General features: G+C 43.4%; 1 protein-coding gene across 3 annotated transcripts in view; it reads left to right on the top strand.

Moving 5' to 3' along the window:
• Window positions 1-25,143, top strand: part of RASGEF1C (RasGEF domain family member 1C) — a 118,546-nt gene that overhangs the window by 44,560 nt on the left and 48,843 nt on the right. For all 3 annotated transcript variants that reach the window (XM_065555082.1, XM_065555083.1, XM_005295869.5), the window contains exons 2-3: window positions 21,621-21,803; window positions 23,970-24,092. In XM_065555082.1, coding sequence (XP_065411154.1) covers window positions 21,627-21,803; window positions 23,970-24,092 — 300 coding nt within the window. In that variant the 5' untranslated portion in view covers window positions 21,621-21,626. The remainder of the gene's footprint in view (window positions 1-21,620; window positions 21,804-23,969; window positions 24,093-25,143) is intronic.

Genomic DNA, 25,143 nt, shown 5'->3' with positions numbered 1-25,143 from the left:
TCACTCTTCAGATAATATCCACAGTTGGGCAAGAGGCAGGGTCTTGAATTCTAAAGAAACCTTTGCATTCTTAAAAGCTTGCTGGCTGGAAGGAGGCCAACTCTAAGGTGTTAGTGAAATGCAGATAGTGAAACTACTCATCCACGAAGACTCCTGCCTTAACTTGCTTGCAAATGAAAAGTGCAATTTGAACTGGAGACAGTGAAAATTATCCAAGAGTCTCAGATGTGAAAGAGAGAAAAGTCCAGATTTCCGAGAATATGGAAATATGGCAATACATCACAACCATTGCATTATCTAGTATAGTATTGTAACCAAGCGCTCCTTGGCGGGGCCACCAAGAGCGGGTTCAGGCCCCAGTGAAAAAAATTTTGGGGGCCCCTCAGCCAGGGCGGACCGGCTAAACAGGGCCGACGGGGGGGGGGGGGAAGCCGGGCCCCCTTCCGGACCGCTGGGCCCCGGTAATTTGTACCAGCTTCCCCCCCTCTCGTTAGCCCTGCTCCTCGGTGCTTTTGTAGAAGGTGGTCATTGAATAACGACTGAGCAAGTTCCAGGAGAGCCTTTTGACTTGAGCCTTTCGTGGTTTGTCATTCATCACTGGAGTGGAATGAAGAGCCAGTTTAACATAAAAAGGAACATTTAAAAAGTGGAGGATTTGGTCGATGAATCCCCACTCAGAAATGACTCCGCTTCTGAAGCGCAGTGTGCTGTGTAGGGCTCCACACTATTGGTAGCTTGGGCCATGTATAGAAGGGAAAGATTTTTCCCCCCCGGCCAATTAATTATGCAGTATATTTGTGGGTATTCAGTATATTGAAATAAAAAATTGTAATGTGCAGAAATGAAAGTTATGGCATTTTTATAATTAACGGCGATGCAACTCTAAAATTTCCCACCACAGTGGGAAAAGTACATAACATTGATCATTAGTATTGTCAGAGATGCCAGGTTTAGATAATTTACAGTAGCTGAATGCCTTATCGCCTACCCATTTCTTGTTATGGTGAAGGTGAAAGATTCCATGGAGCTTGTCAAAACAGTATGAGATAATCCTGGTGTCGTGGGTGGTTCTCATTTTCAGTAGGACAGATGATAATAGTCATATCTTATATTTAAGCGTCAATCCTGAAGCTCTTTGTAAACAAGAATGACGACTGCATGGCAGCCACCCTTTGAAGTGGGAAACGGCAGCTGTTTAATAATCTATGGCAACATTGTAAAATCGCTTAGGACAGGAAGAGAAGAAATCTGTATCAAAATGAATCAATCGGTGGGGGGTCAATACTGGAATCTGGCCAAGGCACTGGGATCTACACCCGTGCTCTTTCAAAAATTGCTGTGGGTTCTTCAATGATCACAAATTGGGTGACAACCTGGCTCTGTTGAAATCAATGGGAGTTTTGCAACTGGCTTCATTGGGACCAGGATTTTCCCTTTGGTTTATGTCTCATTCAGATAGACAGAACTTCCAGCAGCACAGGGCTCATTACTTCCAGGACGGAAACGGGTTAAGTACTGACTCCAGAGAAGGAGTGTTGCCATGAAACAACAACATGGCTTCCTGAGTTTTCCTGCAAGGTCTCCCATCCAAGCGCTGACTGGAACTGGCTGACCCTGCACAGTTCCGAGATCTGATGAGATCACCATTTAAGATGATATGGCTGCAGGCCTATCCAACAAGGCTGTGGATGAGATTTTGATGTCTAAAACCAAATTCCAGTCCACCTTCTTATTCCCATAACATACAGTGGCAGCATTTCTCCCTGGCAGCTTCAGTTTCTTTCCATTAAACGTTTCAAATCTTCCCAACTCAACCATGCTGCATGAAAATATGAGTATTCACCATTCTCTGATATTCAGAGTGGGGATTCCTATCAGTGTACTCCCTTAGAGGAGCAGAAGAACAGGTCGTTTCTCTGAGTCTCGGGAGACTGCAGAATATAGAAAAGAGCAGCTACAGGAAGTGATTTCACTGCACAAGCTGCCCCAAATAGACATATTGATGTTATTTAGCAGTTGGTTGCCAAGTTAAATGTTAGGAAGATTATGTTTTTACATTTGAACAAATTATCAGCTTTACAGAGAACCATATTTTCATAGGCTGCACTTTGCTGTCAGACCTCCTACTGAATTCTCTTGATATGCAAACAAGTTCTAATAGATATACTATGGTTATGCCCTATAAGCTGATATCTCTGGAGAGCTGTTGATTATCCTGTCATTAGCTTTCACTTTCTTTTTCTTTCCTTCCCCTCCCCTCCCATCCGTGGATATAGCAAGTATTCTTTTCTCCGGGGGTTTCTGGATGGTTAGCGCACTAGTTCCCTTTTAAATAGGGTCCCTTGATATTTGAGTGTCATCAAGGAAACATCATCACTATTTAAAAATATAGCTGACACTTTGAAAAGGAGTCTTGGAATTTAAAAGAATGTATGAGAAGCATCCCAGATCTTCAAGTGCCCTCCCAAAGACTAGAACCAAACCCAAAATATAATGGCATTGCTCTTCAATGTAGGAAAATTCATTGCTGAGGGAGCAATGCCAGTTTACACTAGCTGAGAATCTGGTCTTTTGTTGGCATACTTTATAGAGATGAAGGATGACATTTTCAAAAGTGCCTGTCCTAGTTTTAGAAGTGACTTGGACACTTAAAAACATAAGTCCCATTGACTTTCAATAGGACTTAGGCTCATAAGTTCCTATGGGCTTTTCTACACGGTGCTTTAGTCCGCACCAGAGGGGTATAAATTTTATTCCGCATTAGGGTGTCATGCATTAAGTGGTCTGTGTGGACCCTGCTGGTGCACACTAAAAGTTCTGTAGTGTGCATTCATGTCGTGTGTTTGAAACCGGACTACATTAACACGCACTAGGAAACTTTTAATGCATGCCAGCACGTTCCACGTGGGCCAGTTAGTATGAAACACACCAGCACAGACTAAAATTTACACCCTTTCTGGTCCAAGTTCCCCCTAAGCTGTGTGGCCGTGCAGTAGGCTATCAAGGGTTGCGCAGGCGGGGACTCAGCCTCTGGCATTAGTGCTTTTGCAAGAGTTTAGTGATGCCCTGGACCAAATTTTCAATAGCAGCTTCTAATTTGCCATTGCAGATATTTTTGTAAGCGGTCTTACATATTTGAGGGCCAGATTCTGATATCCTCACTCGCATTGCGTAGCACCTTACTCTACAGATAGTCACATTGATTTCAGTCAGAAATGCCTGTGGAGTAAGGTTACTGTTCAACAAGAGTAAGATTGTGTGTATGTATGTACCAGGCTAATTTGTGCATGTGACCCACATATCTAATTACTTGATTTGCATGCGCAGATGCACAAATCCAAGTTTTTGCAAGTACAGTACATACTATCAGAAAATTCAGGTGCTTGAAATGCTGTAGGTGCCAATATTTTGCGGGCAGGCTTGGATTCCTGGTTCTGCAAATACTACAAATATTTACTGACATGCATCATCTTCAGGTTTGCAAGCATGTCCATTGAACGGAACTACTCACAGGCTTAAAATTAAGCGTGTGTGTGCGCACTGCAGGACTGGAGCATCAACAGGCTGTGGTTTATACTCTACAATTTTGAGTGTAGTTGTTTTAACTATGAGGTAATAACTTTGCTGTTCATTTGAGTTTCATATCAAGCTGCTTTAGGCCCCAGGCAAAATTTGCTACTAAGATAGTATCAAGCAGTAATGCTTGTTGGTTTTTTTTTTTTAAATCAGTTGTGCAAGAAATAACTCAAATGAACAATGCAGCATTTCATGTAGGTCCTGTATATAAACTAAGCTTTGCACTTGTGCTATATTTTTGGATGTGTTGGGATATCTGAGATTGGAGATTAATAATTCATTCTTCATGCACATATACACACAATCCCTATGAGCTAATCAAGCCATTTCTCCTATAGAATGGGAAGGAAGAAGGAGAAAGTGAGAGATTAATAATTGGCATTTACTCAGATATTACGGTGAAGGAGACCATGTTAGTACTGTATCTAGGTAGATAAATCAATTGCTGGAATGGTCAGTTGAAAAATTACCACAGTGTTTTCTGGATCACATTTCCTAGTATGATCTATAGAATTTTGGGGCCATACTTGACTTGACGGGGTCATTTAAAGAGCACTTCAAAAGAGAATGGAATTCATGTGGATTGTGTGGGGAAAAGCTTTGCAGTATTCTCATGCGGCCTGATCCTCCGGAAATTGGCTTTGTAAACCACATCTTGACCACTGAAGAGTTAGGTCAGCAATTGCAGCTCAAGATTTAGTTCACCCTGTGCATATCTTGGGCCAAATTCATCCCAGATTTTAATGCCACTGAAGTCAGTGGAGTTATGCCAACGAGGGATTTGTCCCCTTCTTTTTGAACTCGGCTCCTCCTATCACTTCCTTTTCACTAGGCTCACTGGATTCTGTCTAGAAGGGCTGGTGCTGGTCAGATTACAAAGATTTTGATTTTTATATGGACGTGAAGAATATCCAGAATTTTCTATCAGACCTGATGACGATAAGCATTTTGGAAGGGCTATTAAACCTCATGCTTCATAAGCAAGTCTCAAACTATTAGAGACCTGTGTGGGAGGCAGATTCATCTCTCATCTGCCTACTGTGGTGTTCTTACATCTTCCTTTGAAGCATCTGGTACTGGCACTATCAGAGATGAGATTCTGGCCTAGATGGACCATAGTTCTGATCCAGTCTGGCAATGCCTATGTTCCTAAGACACCCAAATTGCTAATAGCAAAATCATAATTTCATGTAGATTGTGTCTGATAATAAGCAAAGAACTGATATTGACAGTCCCTTTTGACGACAGACTTGTCGTGATGGTCACAGAAAAGTGGCTCATCTAGTTTGTTTGCACTAAAGAGCAATTAGGGGACTCTATACCTGTCACTTTTTAAAAGTGAACTCCATGGGGATCACCAGCACCGACCACGAGTTAGCGGTCTAACCTGCATCAGCACTGGTGCAAAAACTCAGGGAGCCATAGCAGACTTCCTCACTGCACCCCCATCCTGCTGCACCCAATGGGGAAAATCTGCCCCGAATGCAGATCTGAACATCTCCAATGCTGAAAGAAGTCGGGCTTACGTTGCTTTGACACTGGGCTCATTTCCAGTGTGTCACAGATCCTTAATTATGGAGCTGCAGTAGAGAAAGGAGTCATTGCTTGCGGCTACAATAGAGACTTCCGGGAATGAGAGGAGGTTTATTATTCAGCTGTAAACTTGCTGCATTATTTTAAATGCCAGACAAGTCTTTCTGTATACTTAATCCAGCCTGTGAAAATAGAAGACTGCTTGGCTGACCGAAAGACCATTGAACTTGCATGGGCTGAGCATATTACAGAGTTAATACATTTAAACTCCAGGCTGATTACTGACTACGTTGCTGCTTTATCATCTCTTGCTAGCTGTCCCTTAGAATAGCAATGGGTTAGCTAGCTCATTAAGAGCCTGCATTCCTACCCTGCTGGATGGAAGCGTGCCATAGCAACAGGTGGCTGCACTGGGAGCAGGTGCAGATGGTGCTCTGGAAAGATATGTAAGACCAGACGTTCGGGTGCTAGCTTTTGTTACAGGCTATGCCCATGTCATCCATATAGCAGAGGAACCTTCTCTCTGATTTGGAATGCTCTGGGGAATGAGAAGAGAAAATAAGTTCTTACCCTCAATAACAGAAATCTGTATTTAAGGCCAAATTCTGGTGTTGGTTACGCTGGCACAGCCCCTTTGCACTGTCGCTCTTGCATTGGTGTAGGTCAGAATTTGGCCCGTAGGGTACGTCTACACTGTGATTAAAGACCCACGGCACGGCCTGGGTCAGCTGACTCAGGCTCACGAGGTTCAGACAGCAGGTATATGAAATTGCAGTGTAGACGTTTGGGCTGAAGCTGGAGCCCAGGCTCTGGGACCCTCCCCCATCACGAGGTCTCAGAGCCCAGGATCCAGCCAGAGCCAGATGGTCAACACTGCCGCTTTGTAGCCCCACAGCCTGAGCCGCCACAAGCCCGAGTCAGCTGACCTGGACCTGCTGCGGGTCTTTTGTTGCAGTACAGACATGCCCAGTGTGTTCCTGGAGCTAGGGCCTTGGTTCCAGAGTCAGCATATTTGGGTTCTGTTCTACTGACTTGCTCATGTGAACTTGAGCAAATCTCTCAGCCGCTCTGTTCTTCCAGCTCTAAAATACTTTGTAAAGCTCTTGGAGAGCCACAGATGAAAATCAATGATGAATGCTAAGTGCTATTGTTTATAGTATTCCATCCACCATAGAGAATCTGCATCTGCACATGCAAGGGCAGTGGGGACAGCTTGTTTTCCAGGGACCATAAATCTAAGGGATGTATCGAGGCCAGGGATTCTTAAAAAAATCAAAATCGATAGGATTTCTGTGCTAATCAGGTAACTGCTCAGATTATGAATTGCAATATGGTATAATTAACAATAGTGAAAAATTGACATACTGTACCGAGCAGTGCTTGTGCTGCAGTTCAGTGATTATTGATGTATGTGGGCTGTAGGATTTGGCTCTCTTCCGTGGATAATTTAGTAATAAATAATCTTTACAGTCAGTTATTTATGTATATATTTTGCATGGGTCCGTGTGTCTGTGTGTGTGTGTGTATATATATATATAAAATATGATTTATTGTTTTTTAAACCTCTCTGACAGACTCCAGAGACCAATTTACAAATGCATGTTAAGATTTTCGACTAGGAGACAGGTAACAGTAGGTGCTAATAAATGAAAGAACTGTGATTGAAGTGTTGTGACATGCAGCTTTCGGAGCAACCTGCTGCGTGATGACAGAATCATCAAACCTAGCTGAAAGTAATCAGCAGGGACAGATAAAGCTGTGCTTGTAATTATCTGTTTGATATACAGCTTTCTTTTTTCCGCTCTGCATAAATAGTGGAATTGCTTTGCTTGGTGCAGGAGGCTTTTATACTTGTTGGGGCCTGTTTATCTGAGATGAGGTGAGAGTGGACCTAGCTCTGCGTTTTTGTTTAATTTATGGGTTTTCAGCTGTAATTCTTTAAGCTTCAAGTTGAGCTGCCCTTGGTTCAGACGGAAAGAGAGGCATCCGCGTGGCTACAAAGCTGACAGCATCAGGGCCGGCTTTAGGAAGTGCGGGGCCCGATTCGAACAGTTTAGACGGGGCCCCGACAGGGATGACTAAAAAAAAAAAACCCACGTAAAAAAACCACGTGGGGCTTGTACTCACCAGGCCGCGCTCCTAGTCTTTGGCGGCGGGTCCTTCACTCACTCCGGGTCTTCGGCGGCACTGAAGGACCCGCCGCCAAAGTGCCCCCAAAGATCCGGAGCGAGTGAAGGACCTGCTGCCAAAGACCTGGAGCGCTGCCGGGTGAGTAAAAATTAAAAAGGTGCCTCTAGCCAGGGAAGGGATTCTCTGCCACTTGCCCCCCACTCTGGGCAGCCCTGCCACAGGGCGCGGGGCCCTCTTAAGCGCGGGGCCCGATTCGGGGGAATTGGTGGAATTGGCCTAAAGCCGGCCCTGGACAGCATTGTAGCGTCAAGGGGCCTGATTCTGATTTCAGCCACAGCACTGTTATACCAGTGTGACTTTCCATCGATTTCAGTAAAGTTATCCTCTGGCTCCTAGTCTCAGTTACACCAATGTAAATCGGGGGTATGTCGAAAGCTGTGCACAGGTTAGCTTGAATCCAGCTAGCACAGTGAAGTGTGGGCTTCAGTGCAGGCTACCAAGCCCAGTATGTACTCTGGATCCACGCTGGACATATACCCCCAAGCCAAAGCGTGTGCTAGGCCCAAATCCCTGTGTGCAGCTATTATGTAGACACATTCTGACTGTACACTGCTTGGAGGTGCAATTTTCACACTGTGCAAATTGCTGATTTGGTAGCCACTCTGATTTGGTGCCATTTTACACTCCAGGCAAGATGGAAGGCAGTAGAGAATCAGGCCCCAGTTATCAAAGGCAAACACCAAGGTGTCAAAAGCAACCCAAACAAGAACAGAAGAAACTTACTGCAGAGGTCGAAACCAGGCTTTGAATGGAAGGGAGGGACTGGGGGGCCGGGAGAGACAGCTCCCACTATCAAAGTAATATCCATTTCAAGGAGAAAATGGGTTGTTAAATTATCACTTTTCTAGCTGTGGTCCGGGATATGTCCTCAGACATGATCTGAAACATTTCTGTCTTTGTAAATAGATGGTGTTCTTAAGATTCGGAGACAGCCAAAAGATTGAAAATGTAACTGTGGATTAACAGTGCAGTAATGCAGACTCAAACTTCAAATGTTAAAATAATAAAGCTAAAAGACACTGCCTTTAAAACAATCAGTAAATCAGTTCCTCTTATGTCTTTGTAATTCCTTTTGACTCATGTAATAGTGGTTGCAGGGTATGTAATGGTGAAACGTAAGCACAAAAACTAATTCAGTGGCTTCCTATGTGGGAAGGAAGCTGCAGAAGGTAGGTGCATCATATACATTTATTTAGTATATTAAAATTCTAAAGTTGGATTTCTTAATTTAAGTACAATTAGGAGAGTGTTGCACACCAAGCAGATACTGTTGTACCAGTCCCAATACAATTTTAATTTAGAGCTTTTAAGTCATCACAAAATCTCTTTAAATCCTTCTTAAAAACCCTCTCTTCCATGATTCATATAATGGCCTCCCCATTGAACATTGGTCTGCTAAACCCAGGGTTGAGAGTTCAGTCCTTGAGGGGGCCATTTAGGGAACTGGGGTAAAAATCTGTCTGGGGATTGGTCCTGCTTTGAGCAGGGGGTTGGACTAGATGACCTCCTGAGGTCCCTTCCAACCCTGATATTCTATGACTTTATGTTGATATAACATCACCATCACTCCTGCCTACATAAAGGAACCTAAAGGCATATCTACACTTAAAATAGCTGCACTTCCGTCACTCTAGCGCTTCAGTGAAGACGCTACTACAGTGGCAGGAGAGCTTCTCCCATTAATCCACCTCTGCGAGAGGCGGTAGCTATGTCGACGGGAGAAGCTCTCTGGTCAACATAGTGATGTCTACACTGAGGGTTAGGTTAGTATAACTGTATCACCCAGGGGTGTGGGTGTAAGTTTATAGTGTAGATCTGGCCTAAGTTATCCCCTTTCTCAGTGCAGTCTTTTCTAGCCTGTTGAAGTCAAGCAAATGACTGCCACTGACTGCAGTGGGCTTCGGATCAGGTGCGTAGTTTGTAAATGCCTTGGACCAGGGCCCATATTTTTGTGTTTTGTAGAGTTCTGAGTGCACGGTCAGTGCTTGCCAAATCATAAGTAAAAATTCTTCCATTTTTTAAAAGGGTCTCTCTCATTTCCCCCATTTTTATGCTTTAATTTTCAATGTCCTAAAACAAAAAAATGCCATTGTTTCATATACACACCCAGAACAGTTCATTTATTGACTATAATTATTTGCCAGGCTTTTGAAAATGGGTGGGGGAAAGAGATTATAAGGGTAAAGAATGGTGAATTAACGTTTTTAGTTGCCCCGCTCGCTACCGGTGGTGGATTATCTTGAAGTGTACAGCTGCACTTAGAATGTATTTTAAAGCTATGTCAAGAGCACCTGGAGTTTATGCACCCTTTTTGGTATTTCTATCATTCTAATAATAATTGGCTACAAATATACAGTGGTCCTATCCTGTATTCCTTACACAGACAAAGTTATTGTTGAGAACGTCTAGCCGGCATGGGTAGCATAGGAACTAAACTGTATAGACATCAGGGGTTAGAGTCTGATCTCACACCAGTGTTGATCTCAAGTAACGTCACTGCAGTCAATGGAAATACTCCAGACTTACACCAGGTTAATGAGAACAGAATTTCTTTACAGATTAAGGAAGAAGTTTTGCATCTATGGATTCATACCTGAGTTTTCTCAGTGTTGTACTTCAGGACTCTAGTTCATTATAGTTCCAAGCAGTGATGGTATTTTAAGGTAAATAATGTGTTTTCTGTGCTGCTTGATACCGAAGGGCTTTTATTACTGCTGATGTTACATGAAAAAGAAAGTTATTTTAAAAAAAAAAAGTGACGTTAACAAATGGAAGCCCTTGGGGAACTGTTGCCTGGATGGGATTTTGATTGGAGTTCAATTTAATAGGCCGTAAATCTTCCCATTTCTGATTTACATTCTGCTTCAGACTGGCTACCAAATTCATGCTAATCAGTGTTTCGTTTTTCCCTATCAAACAAATGTTACAGATATGAGCATAAACAGGAACATTCCCCTGGCAAGGTGACCTTGCTCCTGTAAGCAATGTACTGGTAATTGATTTACTGCCTCGCCGTCATCTATAAATTGGCCCTCTTTCAGTAGCACACTTATCAGCAGATTTGTAGATAAGTGGTGGGAGTCGTTGGTTTTTCAGTGTAATATTTTGATGGCAAAATATTTCTCATAAACCTGTAACACAGTGACAACTATGATCATTGTCATTTTACTGCAATGATGGAACACATACTGCTGGAAGATATGACTGACTGACTTCAGATGCAGTGATGTGCACATGTCAGGGAGCAAAACCCCTCTGTATTTTACATTAGCACTGTCCAGAGGGCCAGATCCAACCCAATGAAGTTATTAGAATGAAGTCTGTGGGAGTTTGTGGACCTTGGGTCAAACCCTGACTCCTTTATATTGAAGCTGGGCTGGGAGACTGATATACAGCTGCTGTCCTTTATGGTGTATGATTATTAATTAGGAGGTCACAGTAAGGGAGAAATAGACCAGAATGTTGGTGGTTTGCCCCACACTCATCCCTTGCGATTCCTGTGCATTTGTATAGTTTCCGTATATTGCTCACTTAATCATTCCCGGCATTCTTGGGATTGACAGGTTGAATTTTGTGCCATTTTACTGCATCACGGTCTGTAAATTGATTGTTTTATAGCTTATTGAAAAGGTGAAAAGGAAGCAACATCTGCCACCAGTTCCCTAATTACATCAGCATCAAATACATAATAATGTTCTTAACACCACCCACACTTGCTGAGAAGCCATTTATAACCACGGCCCAGGCAAGCTGAAACAGTTAGTACGATATGACTCTTTTTCCTTCACTTTTCTGAAACACTGCTGATCGTTTTCCCCCTTCTTCAGCTCCCCTCCTGGCAAAAAAGAAGAGGGATTGGAATTATCTTTCTAAACGGTCTTTCTCTGCTAAAATGAATAGCTTAAGAATGCATGAAACTAGTGTGAAAAATGCATGTACAAGAAACCAGCCTCGCGTAGGAGGGATAGCTCAGTGGGTTTGAGCATTGGCCTACTAAACCCAGGGTTGTGAGTTCAATCCTTGAGGGGGCCACTTGGGGATCTGGGGCAAAATCAGTACTTGGTCCTGCTAGTGAAGGCAGGGGGCTGGACTCGATGACCTTTCAAGGTCCCTTCCAGTTCTAGGAGATGGGATATCTCCATTAATTATTAATTATTATAATTATTATTAAGGATCCCAGTGAATCTACTGCTGTTATTCATTACTTGTACTATGGTAGCGACTAGCGACCTCAGCTAAGATCAGGCGCCGTTATGCTAGGTGGTGTTGAAACCCAGAGCGAGAAACAGTCCTTGTCCTGAAGAGTTTACAATAGACAAAGAAAGTAGGAGAAAGGTAGTGTTGTTATCCTCACTTTGCAGATGGGGAGCTGAAGCATGGAGCGTTTAAGCCCTGGTCTGCACTGGGGGGGAATCGATCTAAGTTACGCAACTTCAGCTATGTGAATAACGTAGCTGAAGTTGACGTACTTAGATCGACTTACCGTGTTGTCTTCACCGCGATGAGTCAACTATTGCCACTTCCCCATCGACTCTCCCTGCACCTCTCGCCGAGCTGGAGTACAGGAGTCGACTGGAGAGCGCTCGGGGGTAGATTTATCGCATCTAGTCTAAACACGATAAATCGATCCCCGCTGGCTCGATCACTGTCTTCCAATCAAGCAGGTAGTGAAGACATACCCTAAGTGACTTGCTCAAGGTCACAAAGGAAATCTGTGGGAGACCTTGGAAGTGGAGCCCAAATCTTCGGAATCACAGCCCAGTGTGTCAACCTCAAGTTCATTATTCTTCCATTCCTCTCTCTTAATCTGTTCCTTAACAGGCTGATGTGATTGCAGAGCCATTGGCCATTATCTTTGAAAACTCGTGGGGATCAGGGGAGGTCCCGGACAATTGGAAAAAGGCAAATATAGTGCCCACCTTTTAAAAAGGGAAGAAGGAGAACTCGGGGAACTACAGACTGGTCAGCCTCACCTCAGTCCCTGGAATAATCCATGAAGCAGGACCTCAAGGAAACCAATTTGAAGCACTTGGAGGAGAAGAAGATGGTCAGGAACAGTCAACATGGATTCACTAAGGGCAAGTCATGGCTGACCAACCTGATTGCCTTCTATGATGAGATAACTGGCGCTGTGGATATGGGGAAAGTGGTGGACGTGATATATCTTGACTTTAGCACAGCTTTTGATACGGTCTCCCACAGTATTCTTGCTAGCAAATTAAAAAAGTATGGATTGGATGAATGGACTATAAGGTGGATAGAAAACTGGCTAGATTGTCAGGCACAACGGGTAGTGATCAACGGCTCAATCTCTAGTTGGCAGCCGGTATCAATTGGAGTGCTCCAGGGATCAGTCCTGTGGCTGGTTTTGTTCAATAAATTTATTAATTCTCTGATTGCACCCTCAGCAAGTTCGTGGATGACACTAAGCTGGGGGGAAAGGTAGATATGCTGGAGGGTAGGGATAGGGTCCAGAGTGACCTAGACAAATTAGAGGATTGGGCCAAAAGAAATCTGATGAGGTTCAACAAGAACAAGTGCAGAGTCCTGCACTTAGGATGGAAGAATCCCATGAACCGCTACAGGCTGGAGACCAACTGCCTAAGCGGCAGTTCTGCAGAAAAGGATCTGGGGATTACAGTGGATGAGAAGCTGGATATGAGTCAGCAGTGTGCCCTTGTTGCCAAGAAGGCTAACGGCATATTGGGCTGCATTAGTAGGAGCATTGCTGGTAGATCGAGGGAAGTGATTATTCCCTTCTATTCGGCACTGGTGAGGCCACATCTGGAGTATTGCATCCAGTTTTGGGCCCCCCACTACAGAAAGGATGTGGAAAATTGGAGAGAGTCCAGCGGAGGGCAACGGAAATGATTAGGGGTCTGGGGCACATGACTTAGGAGGAAAGGCTGTGGGAACTGGGATTGTTTAGTCTGCAGAAGAGAAGAGTGAGGGGGGATTTGATAGCAGCCTTCAATTACCTGAAGGGGGGTTCCAAAGAGGATGGAGCTCGGCTGTTCTCAGTAGTGGCAGATGACAGAACAAGGAGCAATGGTCTCAAGTTGCAGTGTGGGAGGTCTAGGTTGGATATTAGGAAACATTTCACTAGGAGGGTGCTGAAGCACTGGAATGGGTTACCTAGGGAGGTGGTGGGATCTCCATCCGTAGAGGTTTTTAAGGCCTGGCTTGACAAAGCCCTGGCTGGGATGATTTAACAGGTGTTGGTCCTGCTTTGAGCAGGGGGTTGGACTAGATGACCTCCTGAGGTCTCTTCCAACCCTAATCTTCTATGATTCTGTGATTCCTTTATTTCACATTCAGTGTTTTGCCAGATGATGAATTTCTCCAGAACACGCATGCTGCTGCATCCTTCCACTTCCATTATATGGATCTGTGTTAACACGGAGACCTGATCCCGCCTGAAACCGCCCCATTAGTCTACTGTGCCCAACCCGATACCAAGAGTATGTCTACACTACATTGGCACAGCTATGCTGCTGTATGCCATAGCATAAATGGAAGGGGTTTTCTGTCAATGTAGTTAATTCACCTTGCCATCAACCTAGCTACAGTGGGGGTTAGTGGGCTTTGCACAGGATGTGAAATTTTTTACAGCACTGAGTGATGTAGCTAGGTCAATCTAATTTTAGCTATAGACCAGGCCTAAGTCTTATCTGGCAGACACGCTATATTAAAATGTCAGGTGCATTGCAAGTGACATGATGAAGTATGCATTGAGAAGCAAACATGATCACAGCATGGCACCAGTGCAAAGCTCTGGCCGCTGGAGAAGCAGGCTCTGAGGATGAGGAATTGGATAGTTTCCATCTGAGGCCTGGAGTTTGCTGGACTTTGTCATTGACATCAAGACCTGAAGCAGAATTTTTCCAGTTTTTCTCATCTCTTTAATAAGAAAGACCCTCCTAGTATGGATATCTACTACATGCAACTATATGATATGACGCAGTAACTTTGGCCAAATCCCGAGGTCCTTTCTTAGCTTTTACTCGGTCCTTATGCAAACAAACCCCTGTTCCAATAGAGAATTTACCCGAGGAAAGACTGTGTTAGAAAATCTAAATGTACCACCACGTTCTAAAACCATTGCTTTATTAAAAACAAAAATATTTGACTCCCACAGCTCATCTTCGACTTTGTGGCACCGAGACGTGCTTTATTTTAGCTTTGCCGAGACAATGCAGAAGTATACCCTGACTCAACGAGAGGTAAATAAATGCGCATTGGTCCAAAAGAGATCAGCTAGCATGTGGTTTTCACACAAGGCTTTTCGTAGTCCAAAAATACATAACAAATTGATGGTGTCAGGGCAGTGACCACACTCGTAAACAGCGGCTGTTTTGCACTCTGCAGTAACTCATATATAGGGCTTTGGACAAGAGCATGTTTTACGGAGAGAAGCAATGGTAGACAGAAAGCTACTGCTGGAGAAGAGTACATTGTATTTTTATGGAAGGAGGGCAGCAAGGAAAGAAGTGGCAAGAAGGAAATACAAGGTACAGGAAGATACAGAAGGGTGAATGCTGTCAAGATGAGATAAAGCTTTAACAAATTTTAGCTTAGCTATCAGTGGGAAAAGCAAAAGCAGCGTTATTCCAACCCTCCTGTATAGGCAAATACCAGCCCCACGGACTCCCCTGCTGCTTCTCCGTGAAACGGGGGGAAATAGATTAGTAGTGTAGCAGATTTTTCTAATGTTTGTGATAGGCCTTCACAATAAACACCAAGCTAATCCCAAACAGTTGTGAGGCATTGGAGAGAAAGTGACTATAAATCCAGGATGAAAATACCAGTGTATTCATCTGATACCTACAGGCCCCCAACGTGGCTTCTCCTCCAATCAAAACCAGCTTGGGCTGCTTTTTAAAGATGTTTCTCCTTCAGCCAGGGGTGAGGAGGAATCTTCATGCCAAGGAATACATTTACCAACGGCGTAAAAATCCTGGCACAGGTTTTTGCCTTGAAACTGTCTGCAGAGTTAAAAGTAATGGAAGTTTTTGACACCATATGCCTAAGTGACATGCCATATTCTGCATCGAAATTGTTTCCACCTGGTTCAGATGTAGAATGCCAAACCACAACTCATGTAGACAAAAGCAATGATGGAGAGAGTCTTCTCCAAGCCACTCATGCACTGATCTCAAATGTAACTCGGTCCCTAGAGAGACACTGTGGCCTCATAAATAGAGCCCTGGACTGGCAATCAGAAGACTTGGGGTCTTTTTCTATCTGTGGCACAGTTGCTTCATGCCTGTTTCCTATCCCACTCTTTGTCTTGTCTGTTTCGACTGTGAGCAATTTGGGGCAGGTATGGTCCCTTACAGTGTGTCTGTACATCACCTAGCACCCGATCTAGGTGTTAGTGTAATACAAATAATAATAAAATAGAGGGAAAAAGATTTATGGTGACCCTACACAGGGGTCTCTGCAGTGCCCAGAGATCTCCGTAGCAGATCTATGCGCTTCATGAATCCACGGGGCTAAACCCCATGTACAGAGAAGCAGCAGCCTATGTTTGCTGCTCCACTCAGGCTCAGTAGTTATTCATAGCCCAACAGCATAGCCAGCCTGGCCAGCTGGCGTGGAAGATTCCATCTTTCAGCCCCTGGCGCTCTTACAAGAGAGCAAACCCTTTAACTCAGTTCTTCCCAAAGTGCAGTCCAGGGTAAGAGATGGCTGCTCACATGTGGCTGGCTCTCCTAGTTTTCTCTCTGAGAGAGAGAGAGAGAGAGAGAGAGACAGCTGAGAAGGGGAGATGAAATGAAGATCAAAAGTTAATGGTGCTGATTAACTGTTGATAAAAGGATAAAACACTTAACATGTCAAAGCCAGCTGGAAATACATTAACTGCTTCCCTCATGTTACCTTCCCAGGTAAGCAATAGCTGTCATTGCCACTGGGACTGCTGTAACAGCAGCTACTGGAGTCAGTGGACATGGGCAGGGTATTTATTTGCCTTTGGAATTTGGCCTTTGACTGATGCCAGGAAATCAAGTGGCCGTTTCTGGCCCGCACAGTAGTGTGTCCTACCCTTATAACAATGCTCTGGGACTGTGTGTAGAATGGCAATGGCAGGGGAGGCATTTTTGCTGTTTACAGTGGCTCAAGCTATGAAAAGGTTTGGCAACCTCTTCGTTAATCTGAGCTCTGCTCCGCTCTCTAGGTTGGGGCTTTCGGGGCCGGATTTTTTAAACGTGTTTAGGCACCGCGAGGTGCCGAGATTTTCAAAGGCACCCAATCAGGTTTGATTTGAAATCAATAGGAGTTAGGCGCCTAACCGGCTTAAACACTGCCTAAAGTCTGTTGAAAATCTGGCCCTTTGCGTCCATGTAATACAAAAAGCTCATAACCATTAGTACCCTTGTTAGCAGGGTTGGTAAGAAAACAGATGCACGCGTGAAGTTCCTCTCACTCTCCTGCTCTAACACAAAGCCTTTAATGATGATCTCGGCAAGGTTAACCTGCGTTTAGTACAGACGGTCTGTATGTGCATTGGTTACGGGATTAGCATGAGGGTAGTTATGTGACGGTGCTGAGAGCATCAGAATTTTCAGTGTCTTAGTGCTCTGCCTGTAAAGAGGGGGAAATCCTGTAAATACTTCCCAGCCATAATGTTTTGGGGAGGTGCTAAGAACCTGCAGGGATAGAGGCCAGATAGCTACCTGGACTGCAAGCACAAAATACAGACACAAAGTCAGATTCGGCCCACTGTCTTTCTCTTGTTTCTGAGGTTAGGTAGTGTAACAAGTTGACGCACAGGCCTACGAGCAAGAAAGTCTGTTCTCCACTGTCTGCTCTGCCAAAGACTTACCCGGGGCAAGCTGTTTGATCCCTCTGGTTAATAGGGACCACCATTCCAGTCTGCAGTGGCTTGGCACACAAAATGCCCATAGACGAGCAGGAATAATCTGTGCAAGAGACGTTGCTGGTCTGAAACTGCCACTGCTCTCCCAGAAGGCTTGCTGCATGGCTTCTGCTTGGACTTTTGGGGAAGTTGGGACTGGAGTGGAAAATTCCTGTTCCCATTTCTGCCATATGCAGAATTTGTAGCAGGCTTCTTTGCACAGCACCAGTTGGAATTTGGTTCTACTCTTTTAGCTCAGGTTTCAGAGTAGCAGCCGTGTTAGTCTGTATCCGCAAAAAGAACAGGAGTACTTGTGGCACCTTAGAGACTAACAAATTTATCAGAGCATAAGCTTCATCCGAAGAAGTGGGCTGTAGCCCACGAAAGCTTATGCTCTAATAAATTTGTTAGTCTCTAAGGTGCCACAAGTACTCCTGTTCTTTTAGCTCAGTGGTTCAAATCCTTAAAGCCTTTCTTGGCTTATGCTCAACCCTTAATCAGGCACAACTCATTGGTACACATTTTTATGTAAAAATTGCAAAAATTTTATATGTAACTTTATATCATCGGGTGCCATTTTTAAAGGATCACAAGATAAAAATCTCTGATTTGGAATATGGAGTGGTCTTGATTGGGATGGGGGGGAGGAAAGATAAAACTCAATATATTGACATCATTCTCTTATTTCTGTTGAGGTAGCTTAATTTTTTTAAATATATGTAATACAGTGAAATGAATTTACAGAAGAATTATAATGTAATATTCAGTACAAGACTAAAGAAGTTAATGAAAGGAAGGTCAAAAGAATAGAGAGAAACAGGAAAAAGAGGAGAAGAGTAGGTATGTGATTTAAAAATCCATGTTTTATTTATTAATATAAGACAGAAATGGTCCCACATTTTTTCCACAATGGAAATACGGGATTCAGTGTTACGTTATATGCCGTGTAATTCTTTACTTCCGGCAAGCTCCATTTTATTCGCTAATATTAGTGTATTGGAACAGGAGATTGCCTGAACTGTTGTATCTCATTATTGGAGAAGCCTCGAATACATACTCGGAATACATCCTATCCCTAACATTGTAGAAAGCTAAAGAAGCATGCACAACACAGCCTATGCTGTTGTTTACCAGGTGTCAAGGGGTTACTGAGATACCTAGTGGTAAAGTGTATAAAATTAAACAAGGAGAGGGCTGGCTGTCTAGGGCTGTGTGGACTAACGTGCACTTTTGTGGAAAGACATTGTTGGTTGGGTTGTTGTGATACTAGCAGTTGTTTCAATTAAAAAGGAAGCATTGATCTTATCTAGGGCTGTCAATTCATCGCAGTTAACTCACGTGATCAACTAAAAAAAATTAATCGTGATTAATCACAGTTTTAATCAATCACACTTTTAAACTATAGAATACCAATTGAAATTTATTAAATATTTGTGGTTGTTTTTCTACATTTTCAAATATATTGATTTCTATTACAACACAGAATACAAAGTGTACGCTGCTTACTTTATATTATTATTTATTATTATAAATATTTTCACTATAAAAATGATAAACAAAAGAAAGTGTTTTTCAGTTCACCTCATACAAGTACTGTAGTGCAATCTCTTTATCATGAAAATGCAATTTACAAATGTAGATTTTTTTGTTTGTTACATAACTGCACTCTAAAACAAAACCATGTAAGACTTTAGAGTCTACAAGTACTTGTATGAGGTGAATTGAAAAATACGATTTCTTTTGTTTTTGTTTTTTGTTTTTATTTGTAATAAAAATAAAGTGAGCACTGTACACTGTATTCCATGTTGTAATTGAAATCAATATATTTGAAAATGTAGAAAACATATTTAAATACATGGTGTTCTATAGTTGTTTAACAGTGCGATTAATCGCCATTAATTTTTTTAATCGTTTGACAGCCCTAATCTGATCACATTGATATCCGCTTGCTGCACTTTCACGTTCCAGGAAGGGGATAATATTGCAACACCTCGAGACAAGACATGTGCCCCTTTATATAAATCATGGCAGGCAGAATGAGACAAATGTCTTTTATGTTTTTTTTTTTTTTACTGCAGTCAACATTTTCCTCTTTGTTTCCTTCATTACTGTGACTGACAGCATAGGTCACCCAAAGCATCGCTCGTAAACTAGATAGAATGCACAAACACATGCTGCCTGAGATTCATTGTAAAGAAAGTTCTCATTTTTCCATATTGCGAACGAAGTGATACTTCAAGCTCACGTTAAAAAAGGAAGGAAAGAGCAGTATAGTTTTGTAAAACATTGAAACCAGCTCTGTCAGTGCCCTAACCTCAAGTTGACTTGACAGTGACCTTCTCAAGCATGAATAAGGAAGTTTTATGCGACAACTTTGTTTGTCACTAGAGTTGGTAGTCTTTTGTACAGTCATCCTTCATCACATGCAAACTCTGCAGCAATTGTAGCAACATCTCCCATGAATCATAAGCAGGATTTGAACCCTGGGACTTCAGCACTGCAACACAGACCTCTGCCGCTTGAGCTAAAGGAAGTGCATTAGGCAGTAGCAGTTGGTATGCTGTTATCTTCTAGCTCCTAAAGGGGGATGCCAGTGTGTTTCAGAATGAGACACAAAATTAATTGGAGCACCAAAACAGGACAGGGAGGGGAGCTTAATTCTTTACCAACATTTAAGAAGGAAGTAAAACAACTGTACATGCCACTTTTATTTAGCTTTAGAACGATGCAACAGTTCAGGCAGTATCCTGTTCAAATACATTTCTATTCGGTAATAAAAATGGTGCTGACAGTGAGGAATTGCTTTGCATTAATTATAACCCTGAATTCTGTATTTTGCATTGATGCAAGAATGTGTCATATAAATTTATAGCTTTTTAACTTTTTTTTTTATTTCTGGCCCAGACAGCCCATATCCATGAGATTTATTTCTTGATCTATACGCACATGTAATCTTTCTTGGGATTATTGCCATAGAAACAAGACGTAACATTGAGAGTGTTAGAAATAACAGATGGGATTTGGTTGTCTTTTCCCATTTAATACACAGTGTCTGAAGAGTGTACAAAAAGTAGCAATTATTTGCTATGGGAGGGCTATTGCAGACTTACTAACAAGGACACCTGCACTCTTTTTAAAATTAGATGCTACTGCTTCCATTCTGGCTAGAGTGACACCTTGGGCGGTGTCATCCGGGCTGCTTGGAGGTGTGTTGGAGGCCTACGTGGAAAAATCTACCGTATCACTTGCACCAACTCAAAAACTAAACAGTTGGTCAACAGCATAAACAATCAAATGAGCCCATAAATCTCAATGGGAGAGATGCCCCTGGAGCGCCAGCCGGCACAGAGAATAGGAATGGAACAGGATTTTCAACAATGGGAGCCTGAGGTTATGCTCTCAGGTCCACATTGAGACCCCGAAATAAATTGTCTGGTTTTCAAATGTGCTGAGCACCCAGCAGCTGTTGTTAAAGTCCGTGGGTGCTGAGCACCTCTTGAAATTAAGACACTTAGGTGGCTAAGTGTGGACCTAGGAACATAATTTCCGGCATCCAGTTTGGAAAATCTTGGCCTAAATAATGCTGATGCCTTTTCTGGTCCTTTCCCACGTTCCTATTATTCCTTCTATCTCCCTGTTTTCTTCTTTTATTTTCTTTGTACTCCTGCCTTCTTTTCTTCTATGGTTCCCACACTCTGTTCCTCTGCCTCCCCTCCCAACACTGTCTCCATCTCCCTTCTCACCTCTTCCCCTGAGTATCCCTACCGTACTTCTCTCCACCTGACGTGCTGCTTCTTCCTCACTGTTCGCTCTCACCCTGCATCCACTCACTCATCTCCTGAGAGCCACAGAATCGTCAGCCTTTCCCCCAAGACCCTTATCCAGCAAGCCACAGGTGAAACTTCTCCCCTTTCTCCTGCTCCACATGTTAGCAATAGCTCCACAGGGCATGAAGGACCAGCACCCCCTCCACGGGGCATGGAAATTCCAGCCTCCAGCTGTCTCCTGGGAGGTCCTGGGTTTCAAGCCCAAGCGTCCCCTTTCCTACATGGGAATCTTCAGGGCCTAAAGCAGGGAACAGGATCTTCTTAAAGGGCCTAGGGTGTACCAAATTCCTGCAAACGTTCTCCACTACTGTCTGCTGGGGTGGGCTCGAGGTAGTTTGGGACCACTCTTCGGTCATATCCCCTAGGCAGGTGCCGTCCTCTTCTATTCCTAAAACTGGAGCTGAGTTTTCTGTGCTCAAGCAGTAACTTTCCTAAAGCAGATGTGGTCAAGAAGCAATGCTGCATGTAAATAAGGCCGTCACACAGCCGCGAAATCATGTTGGTTGTGTAAACAGAAACCCTCCTTAGTCTCACTAACTGCTGGGGGTGTTTTAATTTGAAACAGGAAGACGTTTGAGTTTACGGGAGCAGATCAGGTAGCTCTTGTCTCTGATATGAATCTCTCTCTGTTTCAGGGAGGCATGCCCCAAACGCTGAGCTCTGCCAGTATGTTTACTCCCTGTGGCTTCAGTCCTCATCTACACTCAGCAAAAGAAGATGATCAAGGGGGACTGATCTTCCAGGATGGAAACCTTGCCTCAGCATCTCTTGATGCTTTAATCCAACATCTTATACCTACAACTGATTACTACCCTGAAGTAAGCAATTCATAGTATAGTAAACAGTTTAATGTTGATAACTCGGGGCAGCGCTTTATGCAGAAATGTAAATGCATGGGTTTTGAATCAAGAGAGCATATTTAAAGCTGCCTACAATTAAAGCTTGGCAAATTGATGCTTTGCTTTAAATGCCGTTGCACTGCCCTGTGATTAAGTTTCCATGAGAGAGCTTCAGGTGGGGGAATCTGTTGCTTTAAATAAGACACCAAGAAGTAAAGCTCTGGTGTTGATGAATTAGTGAGCTGTCGAGCGGGGGGCACCTCAAAAATAACAGCAGCCCGGAGAGGTTCAGTGCTAGACTGAGGTAAAAAATAGCTCTAAGCCTGAACAGGCAGTAAATTTGCAGAACTTCAGCAGTTGCTAAAATTGCCCAGGCTTCTGTGTGTGAGAGGCAGTCCCCTATTGAAAATAGAGCCCGGTTCGTGACAACTCATAATAGCCACCTAGGATGTATTGTGCACAACATTCTTACAGTCTCTGGGTCCAAGGGCCCATCTGACTATCCTGATCTTGGTTCCACCAATGTAAATCCAGAGTAACTCCACTGATGCATTGAGAATCTAATCCAAGAAGCTAAATCCTCCTCTTTTGCACTAATGCAGCCCATTGACTTTGGTGGATTTGCATAATTGAGGGCAGAATTTGACTGGAAGACTTTTCAGTGCTAATGTGTCCCAGTGGGATGACTTGTATTATAGAATATCAGGGTTGGAAGGGACCTCAGGTCATCTAGTCCAACCCCTTGCTCAAAGGGGGACCAATCCCCAGACAGATTTTTTCCCCAGATCCCTAAGTGGCCCCCTCAAGGATTGAGCTCACAACCCTGGGTTTAGCAGGCCAATGCTCAAACCACTGAGCTATCCCTTCCCTTCTTCTTATGAAGAATCATAGAGTGTCGCAGTTATAAAGTTCTCAGTGCAGTACAGACAGTGTCTTACATTAGCAGTTGCTCTGTTTCTGATCACCTGAACATGAACAGATTAATTGAAAAATGAGAAAAGCAATTAAACTAGGGTTTTGGGGTTGGGCTTTTAGCAGTCCCAATACAAAGTGAAATATTTCATGAGCTGTTCAGGAGCATCGGTGGTGCTGCCGGATGGTAACCCAAGCCGCCAAAGCAACTTTGCACAATATTTCAAGGATTCTCATTTGAGATTCATGCATGTGCTTTAAACTCACTGTACAAATGTATTTGTAAATAATGGAACCGTTTATTTCACAGACCTGCCCCTCCACAACAACAGTGACTCGTAGGGCTGCTGATGACATTCCTACAGCTTGGCCTCGAAAACCAAATCTGGAAAGTTGCTAGAGTAAATCTTACCAAATGCTGGCAGGGCGAGCCCTGCAATCGAGTGACAGATCATTGCCATGAGTCTGGGCTGGCAAGAGCTGGAAGTGAGGGTTATGGAGGTCGCAGACGCTGCTGTTGGGAGAAGGGTTTAAACCACAGGGAATAAAGACCGACATAAGGGAGGAAGGATAGTCCAGTGGTTATGGTGCTAGCGTGGGACTTGGGAGAGCTGAGTTCAGTTCCCTGCTCTACTACAGACTTCTTATCTGACCCTGGATTAGTCACTTAATCTCTGTCCCTCAGTTTCCCATCTGTAAAATGGGGATAGTTGCACTGCCCTACCTCACAGGGGTGACGTGAGGATAAAGGCACTCAAGATTGTGAGGTGCTCAGATATATGATAATGGGGCTATGAGAGATGTAATAAATTCTGTTGTCAAGGTCAGAAATCCATGCATCTTTTAGACATACACCCTTCTCATTTGCACCAGTGCAATCCCACTGGCTTCAGTGTAACGGAAGACAATTTTGCCCTCATGAGTGTAACTGTTTAGAAAGAAAGGTGCATGTTCAGATGTTTAATAAGTACAGTTTAAACTTCTGCACTTTAGCCAATGGGGAGACTACATGTGTTCCATGGGCAACCATAAGTAAAGCCTGTATCTATATATGTATTTATGTATGCAAATATATGTAAATTCAAGGCAGAGAGTGGACTCTAGTGACTGCATACTTGTAACTCTGTCTTGTGACAAGGAGAAAATCTAAATATGGATTTCAAGATATTTTCTGGTAAACGTTACACACTGTACCGCCCTCTTAAAGTAGAACTGACTGTTTCATTTCCCCAGAAGGCCTATATCTTTACATTCCTGCTGAGTTCAAGACTCTTCATTGAACCTCATGAACTTTTGTCTCGAGTTTGTCACAAGTGCGTTGAGCAGCAGCGACTGGATGACCCGGTGCTGGATAAGGTTAGTTCAGTTCTACCATGGGAAGGTTCATGGCATTTGCAAAGAGCAGAGAGCTCTAGGGCTGATGGAAAACGCTGCTGATTTTGTCCTTAATGCATCTGTCCTTCTCTCTCTCCTCCCTGTTTGAATGTTACCGGTCCCATATGAGTTATTGTTGTTCCTGAGAACCTGACATAGTGGCATCCTACTAATACCATCAATAACCAAGAGCAGAGCTCCAGGTGCTAGTCCCTCCGAATCTTCTTCTAACCTCCCTTTCTCTCCTGCCCCCCACTGTCTCAGACTTCCCAGGTGATCTCCCTTCTTACTTCTTTAAGGCTCTGATCCAGCCTGCAGGCTGCAAGGAGGTAGGATTTAAACAGCACGCTGTCAATTGCACATGTCAGCAAACTACTGTCTTTCCCATTTTTACTTAATACGTCTGGCCTTTTGCTTTCTTGCTTCTGGTACAGCACGTAACAATTCCTTTCGGGCTTACCTGTCACTGTGATGTCCACATAATAGCGCGCAACTACCCATTAACCTTCCGGTCTCTGTTCTGACAGATCGTTCATACAGCTGGGCTGGGGGAGCTCCGCTATATCTCGCACACAAGGAACCATGTTTAAGTAATAGTAAGATTGTGACAAGCTAACAGAATGAGAAAATCCAAGCTGTTCTTGCGTCTTAGCTCATCCTGTTGTGCCAGAGAACTGTAGCAGATTCTGATATGGTATGTAACCATACACACTCGTCCTCTGGCAGTGCCTATGAGGAGGTTGGAATTGAGAAGATTAACTCATCCAGTGCCAGATTCCATCACAACTTTCATGAGCGTATCAGTGAGGACTTACCCAGTATGCTGAAGGTGTTTTTTGTCCTAGATGGCACTTTGGTTGATGTCCGGCATGATGGAGCAGAGAAGACTGTGCATCAGTCATTTGATACTATTGTTACTGAAATACCAGAACGATCAAAATTATTGGCAGTATCATTGTCTCTTGCTTTCAAACTGGGAATCTCAGCATCAGCTCAAGCTTTATGCAACTGCATGAAACCATTAACCTGAGAA

The sequence above is a fragment of the Chrysemys picta genome, chromosome 8, assembly GCF_011386835.1.
Source record: "Chrysemys picta bellii isolate R12L10 chromosome 8, ASM1138683v2, whole genome shotgun sequence".
Classification (NCBI taxonomy): Eukaryota; Metazoa; Chordata; order Testudines; family Emydidae; genus Chrysemys; species Chrysemys picta.
This window is presented reverse-complemented; position numbering and strand designations above follow the sequence as displayed.